Source organism: Musa acuminata, chromosome BXJ1-3 (assembly GCF_036884655.1).
Source record: "Musa acuminata AAA Group cultivar baxijiao chromosome BXJ1-3, Cavendish_Baxijiao_AAA, whole genome shotgun sequence".
Lineage (NCBI taxonomy): Eukaryota > Viridiplantae > Streptophyta > Magnoliopsida > Zingiberales > Musaceae > Musa > Musa acuminata.
In genome coordinates this window covers 25,687,568-25,697,500 of record NC_088329.1, presented here as the reverse complement: position 1 = coordinate 25,697,500, position 9,933 = coordinate 25,687,568, and the positions used below count along the sequence as shown (strand labels likewise).

Here is a 9,933-nt window from a genome sequence, read left to right as displayed (position 1 = left end):
CTCAATTTGCGAAGGCGAAATTGTGTTTAGAAGGCCTTAGCACGGGGCAAGAGGACTCAGAGGTGGGTACTCTTGAAAAATATGTCATAGTGTTGCCATTTAAGTTGCCATGAAGGAAGCGGTGTGCAGCGGAGATTGTGCTGGTAGGGGTAGAGGCCTAGGATCCAGACAATGGTGCACTAATTGCAGCGAAGTCGGGGGACTTCAGGAGCTACTAGGCGACGGACTATCCTAGAGCGGTGCTTCATCTAGGTGTGACCCAAGAGTGGGTGGATGAAAGTAGATTGTCAAAGGAACGAACAAAATCGAAGGTGGAAGAGACCCTGCAATGTATTGGCAGAGGCCACACATGGAGGGTTCACAATTCGAGTTTATTCCACAAGGATCAGAATGCAATGGAGATGTCACCAGGAGGCGACATAGTACAGTGGATCGTGGTGGAACAGTTCGTGGCAATGCGATACACACGACATAGTCCCGTGAGGGACTAGATCATATGGAGGTATGATCGGGAGCTACTGGAAGCTCCACTTCGGTGAACAACATGACGGCAAGAAGGGCTATGGATTCAAGGAGTGAAGGCCATGGTACCGTAGAGGCGAGTCTTCCGTGCGTGCATCGAATTTTGCATCGGATGAAAACCTGGGTCATCAGCATATGGGGGCTGGGTTCCACTAAGGGAAAAGTTTGAATGCAAGTACCAGTGAGTTCCATGGGAGGGACTGGATCATGCAGAGGTATAATCGAAGCAGTTGGGAGTTGGACTGCTCCAGAGCTCATATTCGCTTAAGGGAGCCCGACAAGTCAGAGGACAAGGTCGAGTAAGCGAACGTTGCTACCAAGGAAGCTAAGGAGAACAGAATCGGTGCAAACCCTACAACGTGATGGCAGAGGCCATGCATGGGAGTTGCAGTCTATCTTTCCATCGACCAAACAGACTGCTTAGAGAACACAGAGGTGTTGAAGCAGGGGGTCGAAAGGGGCGAGGAAGCGATGACGAGTCCAGAGGGACTTAGCTACCCAAAATCAAGCATCAGTTAGAATGTAGGTGGACTCAGAGGAGTACCACGGAGACATATCTACTGATCATGAAGAAAAGGGATGCAGATGCGAGGCGACGGATAGTAGTGCCATGGGCATGGTAGCGCCATGGTACCGCAGAGGCGGGACTTCCGTGAAAGTCATTGATCCCTTGCTCTCATGGAAGGAGAGCGCTTGGTCGTGAAAGGGGCCGAGGAGGTGGAGCATGCAGAGGCAATCTCCAAGTACCGAGACAAGGCTGAAGGGCAGAGGCCGAGGAACTTCGTAAGACCGGTGTCAATGAGCTTCTCATCAAGATGGCCGAAAGTGAAGGACTTCGGGTCATGCAAGAGTGCATAACCAAGGAACGAAGCAGGTAGTACACGGTGTTGTACCTTTGCTACTCAGTTGAATAGGCGGTAGGGTTGATGGAGACCCAGAGGCGACCAAACCTATGAGAGAATTACTCCAAGTTGGGGTGAAAACTTCCTGCATTCCAGAAGTTTGATGGCATTGAGAAGGTGAATCACAGTAACTAACTCAACGCAAGGAGTGCAAACACTTCAAGTGCTTTAGAAGTGTGAGCAAAGAGCAGGCGAAGGCTAGTAACCAGCTCGATGCATGGAGTACAACTTGGAGGAGGCGAGCGAAGTCAAGTAACCTTTGCCTTCTCAACCCTTAAGAGAATGGGCGAAATCGAGTACCCCAATTCTCTTATCTATCCAGTAGAGGAGCTCTGCACAAATTCAAAGACCCTTCGAAGATAATGAAAGACAATAGTTGTCAAATCCTCACCAATGGTGATCAGTGCTACTAAGAGTAGATTGTCCACTTCATTTCCCAACGAAATGCCAATCGAAAGCGAAAGTGATGCGAACCTACTTGGATGTGACAACTAAGCGAAAGAAGAGTCAATGAGCAAATTTTGTGGAGGAAGGACCCAAAACTTCAGAAGTTTGCGAGACAATGCTCGTTAAAGCTCCAACAAGCATCCACCAAGTTCAAGCAACATGAGGAATTTGAGAGACTGGCGCAGTAAGGATGGTCTTTTCCTTCATCTAGGGGATCCGCAGGAATCAACAATGATCAACACAACTCAGCCAACCCCACACCAGAGTCAGAGTCATTGGTGAGTTGAAGTAGCATGGCGGATCAAAGGTTCGACTACTCAAAAACCGCAGCGGAGAGTAGCTAGGAGCCAAGAGGCGCATTATAGCTGGAGCAGAAGATTGAAGACTCAGCAAAGGCGAGGAGTTGTAGTGTCAACAAAGGCTTCAACAAGGACGTCGAAGGAATAAGTGGGGGAGAATGTCACGGACAAACTTCTAAATAGGACGTTTGATGTAATACTTATGTATATCCGTGTCTTTTGGCATGTTCATACCTTGTACAACATGTAGAGGGACGACCGAAGGCTTAATAGTCCCATTTTAGTTGGGTTGGTGGCTTCTTTAGGCTTGTAAATAAAGGTTGTGTCATGTGGACACGTGCGAGAGATTTTTGGTCTATAATGAACCATTTTACCCTTTGTTGTGCAATTGTTCAGAGCTTGTAAAGTCTGTTTGTAATTTGCATTATCTATGAAGTGTTTTTCGGAGATGTTTGCTTGTGGATCCCGATTGAGGCGTTCTCTCTAACCCGTTCTCTCTTTCGTTGGTCCTAAGGGACAATGGGAGGCTTCGGGGAGGCTGACCTTTGCGGACGGACACGCAATGGTGCCGCACGACTTAGGCAAAACCAGCTAAGTCTGTGACACTATGTCAATGTGTTAGGCGGTAGTGCCACCCATTGTCAGTGTGTCAAGCGATGATACCGCTAGATTAGGTAGTTGTACCGTTTAGTATCATAGTAACAAACGATGGTACTGCCTAATACTGACGGTGGTACTGCTAGTACCCCAAAAACCTGGGGATTTAAATTTTAGCTCCAATTTTTGAAGTCATTTGGGGTCTATAAATACCCTATAAATTCCTATTTAGGCTCAATAAGAAAGTAGAACAAAAACTCTGTGCTTCTAAGATTGTAAACTATTTTAAAGTTTAGAGCCTCTCTTCCTAAAGCTTAGAGATAGTCCTAATAGAGGAGTGTGAGGGAATACTTGTAAAAGAGGGGTGTGAAGGTTTTTCTTATGAAAAGAAGAAAAAATTGTAAGGATAGTTGATCTTTGATTGTTGGAAAAAAGATTGGTAGTGGAAGTCGATAACCTCGAGTGAAGAGGAATCGAGAGTGGATGTAGGTCATGACGACCGAACCACTATAAATCTAGTTTGTATTTGCTTTATGTTTTTCATTTATATTGCAAACTAATTTACTTATTCACTATGATTACAAACACTTTCAAATTAAACTCTTTTGTGATATCGATTTTAATCGAACGAGAATTTTCAAACCCCCCCTCCCCCCCCCCCCTTTTAGTACCGATATAATCCTAACAATTTCATTATTACCTTAATAATCAAGAAACCATATTAAAAAATCCATCAACCTAGTATTTGATCATCTTAATTCTCTCGATTCCATCTAGATTTCTTATAAATGTTTTACGTAGAAAAATTTAAATCAAATCAAAGTAATTCTAACATCATCCATGTTTTTTATTTTATTAATTTTTTTTATTCTTTCGCTTTGATACGTATTTTGAATCGTGTTCAACTCGAGAAGAATCATAAACAGGTCGTACAATATAGGTAATAGTAGATTGACTGGAGGCTGAGTTAAATGACCTTTATGAGTACAGCTTCCAACAACGAGTGCTCTCTCCCTTTTGGACTCTATGCTCGTGGGGCCCCCTCCACGCCTCTTGGGCCACTTTCCATATTATAGCTACACTTGGTGCAGTTATCAAGACGCTGCTGCCGGCCACGGCCACGGCCACGACCACGAGTCATCCCGACCGTCTAATGTTTGTGCCGTCTTAAACCGACGAACTGATCTGCGTAGCTGTTGCGTGGCGTATATCCCATTCGTTCAGACGCGTCCTCCGTTGATTTCGTCGGGCACTCCCTCCTCCGATCCTACCGCTTCACCAAATTATTATTAATAAATAGATATAATGTCTCCATCGTCGATGGAATTTGATAGAATTCGAATCGGATGATATCCGGACTTCAAAAACTTTTATTCCCGAGTCGGACCGAGTCCCTACACCATTCCGGTCCAACCTGGTAGTCACGCGCCCAGCTGTTCCGGAGTGAGTGCGAGCCAACTCACGACGCAGAGCCAGTCTTTGCGCCCCCAAACACACACTCTCTCTATATGTCGCTTTCCAACTGTTACAAACGCCTGACTAAGTCCGCAAAAGATATACATACATGGAGAGACAAGCAACAAGCACCCAATCTACCAAATTCTCCTGTGGCTCTCGCAGGTCCCCCAATTTCTTCCTTCCCTCGAAACAATCCCCCTTCTCGATTGCTCCGCGTCTCGATTTGGTTGTCTGCGAATATTACCACCCGATTCTGTTTGTATCATGACGATCACCATGCCGGAGAACCAAGGCGGCGGCTCGCCCCTCTCCATGGCCTTCCGGGGCCGCACCTTCCTCAGCCTGCGCCGCTCCCAGGTGGTGTCCATGGAGCAGGGCCAGGAGCAGGAGCTCGACCTCTTCCAAACCCATGTCGCTGACCGCCTCCTCGCTCTCCTGCCACCCTCCAACGTCGGCGGCGGCGGTGAACCGCCGCTCAGCCTTGCCTTCCTGTCGAAGCTGCTCGACGCCCTCATCGCGTGCGAGGAGGAGTTCCGCTCCCTCCTTGGCCAGAACCACGCCAGCCTGCTGTCCAAACCGCCCGCCGACCGCGCCGTCGCCGACCTCCTCGACCGCGCCGTCAAGTCGCTCGACGTCTGCAACGCCGTCTCCCTCGCCCTCCGCTCCCTCCGCCACTGGCACCGCCACGCCCTCATCGCTGCCTCCGCCCTCCCCTCCGACCACTGTGGCCAGGGCCAACTCAACCGAGCCCGCAGGGCCCTCGCCAAGCTCCTCGCCTCTGGCCCGGACTCCCCGTCCGCCGCCTCCGGGAGGTATGACGGCTCCTCCGGCCGCTCCAGCGGCAGCAGCTGCAGCAGCAACCACATGCGGGCGCTCTCGTGGAGTGTGTCGAGGAACTGGTCCGCGGGCCGGCAGATGCCACCCGTGCCGGCCCACCTGGCCACCCCACGCGGCGGCGAGGCCGGCGGCGCCGGAATGGCCCTCGCGGTGTACGCGATGAGTTCCGTGCTGTCGTTCTCCATGTGGGTCCTGGCGGCGGCCGTGCCGTGCCAGGACCGAGGCTCGGCGGCGCCGTCGAGCCCGGTATCGCCGCGGCAGCACCTGCCGTGGGCGGCGGCGATGGCCGGGCTGCAGGACCGCATCACGGACGAGTGGCGTAGGCGGAAAGGGTTGGCGGGGCTGCTGGCGGAGATACAAGGAGTGGAGCAGTGCGGGAAGGAGCTGATGGAGGCGGTGGGGGAGAGCGGGCCACCGCCGTCGCGGGCGGAGGATGTGGCGGCGGTGGCGGCGAGGGCGGCAGAGCTGGCGGAAGCGTGCCGGAGGCTAGAGGAAGGGTTGGGACCGCTGGAGCGGCAGGTGAGGGAGGTGTTTCACCTGGTAATCGGCAACCGGGCGGAGGTGCTCCGCTGCGTGGACCACAGCGCGCGCACCGCCGCCACCACTCCAAATCCGCCCCTCCTCTCCCAATAATAACCAAGAAGGAAAGACAAACGCTATCTTCTCCTCTTGGATTCGGGGGTTTTGGTTCAATACACAACTCCCTTGGCTTTTTCTGTGGAAGATAGGCATGTGCATATAGGATTAACAAGATCATCAAATTCTTTTGTTTGGAGCTCGAAGACGGCTTACCAGCAAGAAAAATAAATGATGATCATAGTTCAAGCGTGGGACTTGGCAGGGTTATTTCATCCAATGTTTTCTTCTTTAACTATTAAATTTGTGTGTCGTATTCAAAAATTGGTGGGTCTAGTTTCCATTTTTGCATCAGCACAAAGTTTCTGCATCTCTGTAAATTTTGCTAGCAATTTGTTTTAATTAATCTGTGGATACCGTCGTCTATGCTTAGTGTTAAAAGTATAGGTTCTATACGGGCTGCAATTTACGCACAACTCGTAGCGATAAAGACCTCCCTTTTAATTCGTGGGGCAAAGACTGCACATGAGAAATGCCTAAGAATTGGAAAGATGAGGGCATTATGGAGCAAAACAGTGGCTAGTGACTTTATTTTCATGAGCTTGTACAAATTTTCTATGCAAAGCATCAAACAGGCATTCTTAATGAAGAACCCTCCTCCTAAAATTAACAGCATTTGCAATCCACAGACATTGAACAAACCACTGCTATAAAGCGCTCCATACGAAGATGGAAAACGGATGTCCGGAGACCTTCTTGTACTTGATCCAAGAGCTAGAAGAAGAACCATTTCTTCGGCTTCCGCTTGTTCTTGATCCTTTCCTCCCCCACCTTCCTCTTCACCTCGAAATCCTCCTCATCCTCGCTGCTCCCACCGTCACCGCCGTCCTCCTCGTCGTCATCGCTCTTCGAAGGCTCCAGACGCGCCGCGTCGATCGCCCACTGCAACAATTTGTCCACCTCCTTCTTCGAAACCCCATCCTCGTCAGTATCATCATCATCTTCTACCTCTTCTTTGTCGTCGTCGTCGTCGTCGTGGGATCTCTTCCCTTCGGGTAGCAGATCCGACCTCGGCAGCCCACGATCCGAGCCCCTGGAACCGGAGGAGCCCTTGAGTGCCGCGAATCTCGCCGCGAGGTCGTCCCCGAGGACCCTTCCCCACTTCCCGTCATCCGCTGCTGCCGAGGCCCCACCCTTTTCCACAGGTTCGGGCGCCGAAGGCCGACGCTGCGCGGCCGATGGGCGATGCGGAGGGGGCGCCTTGAGGGCCTCGAAGCGGCGGGCCAGGTCGTAGTCCAACAGCGAGCACGATAAGTGGCGAGAGGCGATGTGGCCGCCGACTCGGAGCTTGAGGAGGACATCGTCCTCGGTGGCCCGCAGTAGATCTTCGACCTCCGCTTGCGGATCATCCCCCGCCGTGTTGCCGGTTTTCGCACTGAGGCTGCTCATCTTTGGACCGTAGACCATCGGAATGACATGTTTGTGCGCTGCGAGGCGAGTAAAGAGACCCAACCCCTAGTTCGAGATCGACTCGAGCTCAGCGATCGCGTCTCTTCCGGCTAACCCATCCGGTAAATAAGATATTCCACAGGTTTTCTATATTAGGCCCTAATTTCCTTTTTTACATAGGACGATTTTTTTTAAAATTATTCTTTTTAAATTTTTATCAAAAAGCATATCTAATTTCTAGAATTCTCAAACGGCATAGTCTCTTTTTTCTAATAACTGAAATACCTTCGGTCACTTTCTTCTTTTCTCTCTATTTTTTTTCTGATTTATCAATCCATAAGATAAATCAGTTTAATTATAATATTTTTATACTATATTATAATATTTTTAATAATACTAAAAAATATTTTAATATAATATTATTGTTTTTGAGAAACCTCTTTTGTTTCTAGAATTTTCAAACAACACCCTCTCTTTTGGGTAATAATTGAAATACCTTCAGCCTTCTAGTTCTTTTCTCTATTTTGTTTTTTATTTTGTATGTATGGATCGATTGATAAGGTGAATCAATCTAATAATAATATTTTTACACTATATTATAATACTTTTAATCATAAAAAAATTATAAGATTGTAAAAATAATTTATTATATTATTTTTATAAAACGTTATATTATTTTAATATTACTGAAAATAAATACACAATGTTATAACATTTTGTATTACAATACAGTATTTTTCTAATATTGCTAAAAATATTTTTTTATAAAAATGATAATAATCAAGTTTATGAATCAAAAGACATATATAATTCTAGGTTTTTGAGGGACCAGTGTTATTTTTATATGATAAATATTATTTGGTGTATTGACAATTGTTGGAGTAATTACATATTATCCCTATAGTTAATTACATTTAGTGTTCCGATCTCTATATTTTAAAAAGTAGTATTGAGGTCTCTTTACGTATGAAAGCGAAACATTTAACTTCAATTCTTTTTATGTCATTAGCTTTATCAACGGTGTCATGAATGATGGTCATAGGTGTCCTACAAATAAATAGAATAAAAATATAATTTTATTATTTTTAAAATTATTAATTTTATATATGCTAATCATAGGTATCTTACAAGTCAATCATGTGAATGATGGCACGTGTGACATGATACATATTTTTTTTACTTATTATATTATTTATCATTTTATCACTTTATATTGCATGTTGCATATATTGTAATTTACATGGATTTGTATAATGAGAATTAGATCGTGATAAGATCATGATAATGAGATCGATTTGCTTTTAAACACAAATCCTAAATAATCTCGATTATAAGTTACTCGAGAGGGATATCGAGATAATCGGATAGACTGGTGTGTTGTATACCCGTCCATATAATTGAGCCAGCTGGTCTCATAGTTGCTCATGTGGGGATATAGTGCAAGTGCTCATTGGAAAATGAGTTCACTAATCGATTCGCTCGTGGAATGCTAGACGATTGATGATATCTTATTGTCAGACAACGATTTCATTATCCTAATGGTGTATCTGGTCCTTAGATTTTAAACATTAAGTATGTCCTATATAAGTACTTCACTCTTTGATACTAGAATTATAGGCCTGGTGTCACCCCCTGAATTATCACATTCAAGAGATGTGACCCTGTCTTAAATCGATAATCTTAAAATTTTAATCAACAATCCATTCGAGGATCCAAACTAACATTTAAAGACACTGAGAAATATTCACTGAAATTTACAACTATAATTTCATAATTCATAAAATCTTTGCAGTTTAAAATCATATACCACATCACTCGATGAATCATAAAATCTGAAACCAACTCACTGAAACAATAGCCACCTCATAAATCCATAAGTGTTGGATTCTATATAATCACAAAACCAATATTTACCGTATATTCATATCATTATATAAATTAAACTTAACATTCTAAAATCATAAACATAAGAGGTCCTTTAAATTTTTACAAAACTCATAAGTTTAGATTTTCTATCAACATTTCGTTAGACACTAAATGTACTTATATAACAAAAACAAATCATTCACTAAGGATTTGCCCTAAAGTCTTCTAACCTTCCCACTACTTAGCCCAATTTAAATATTTTAATGAGCGACAAGCTATCCAAAAAAAAATATATAACAACGGAGTGAGAATATAAAGCTCAACAAGCGACTAACATATCCATGGAAAAAGAGAAGAGTTTCAAACAAACAAGGTATCAAAATACAAGGTATGGATACAAGAGTTCATAGAGAGCCACTCATCGAATGCAGAATTACAATATCATTTTATTTGAAGCGTGTATGAAATATTTCAGAATATATCAATAGAATATAAAATATTTCAGAGCATATCAATGACGTATTAAATGTTTCAGAGCATATCAATAACAAATGAAATATTTTGGAAAGACATGGATACAAAAGTACATAGATAGCCACTCATCGAATATAGAATTACAATGTCATTTTATTCAAAGCATGTTTTGTTCATAATAAAGGAGTAAAGAATAATTGGAGCATATCATTAACATAAGGAGCATTTCGGGATATATCAATGGCGTATGAAATGTTACGGAGTAATATCAATAGTATATGAAACATTTTGGAGCATATTAATGGCGAAAAAAATATTTCGGAGCATATCAATAACAAATGAAATATTTCGGAATATATCAATTACGTATGAAATGTTTTAGAGCATATCAATGGCATATGAAATATTTCGGAGTATATCAGTAGCGTATGAAAATTTTCAGAACATATCAATAGCATATGAAATATTTCGAAGCATATAAATGACATATAAATGACATATGAAAC

The 9,933-nt window shown here is 44.4% G+C and overlaps 2 protein-coding genes across 2 annotated transcripts; one reads left to right on the top strand and one right to left on the bottom strand.

Moving 5' to 3' along the window:
- The first annotated feature begins 4,343 nt into the window (after nt 1-4,343).
- Nucleotides 4,344-6,064, top strand: LOC135624181 (protein ROH1A-like). The gene has a single exon (XM_065127587.1). The coding sequence runs from the start codon at nt 4,490-4,492 to the stop codon at nt 5,693-5,695; it is 1,206 nt and encodes a 401-aa protein (XP_064983659.1). The 5' UTR covers nt 4,344-4,489; the 3' UTR covers nt 5,696-6,064.
- A 72-nt stretch (nt 6,065-6,136) lies between these two features.
- On the bottom strand, nt 6,137-7,190 carry LOC135624188 (uncharacterized). Its single transcript, XM_065127596.1, has one exon. It carries the CDS (start codon nt 7,103-7,105, stop codon nt 6,413-6,415), a length of 693 nt encoding a protein of 230 aa, XP_064983668.1. The 5' UTR covers nt 7,106-7,190; the 3' UTR covers nt 6,137-6,412.
- Between the last annotated feature and the right edge of the window lie 2,743 nt (nt 7,191-9,933).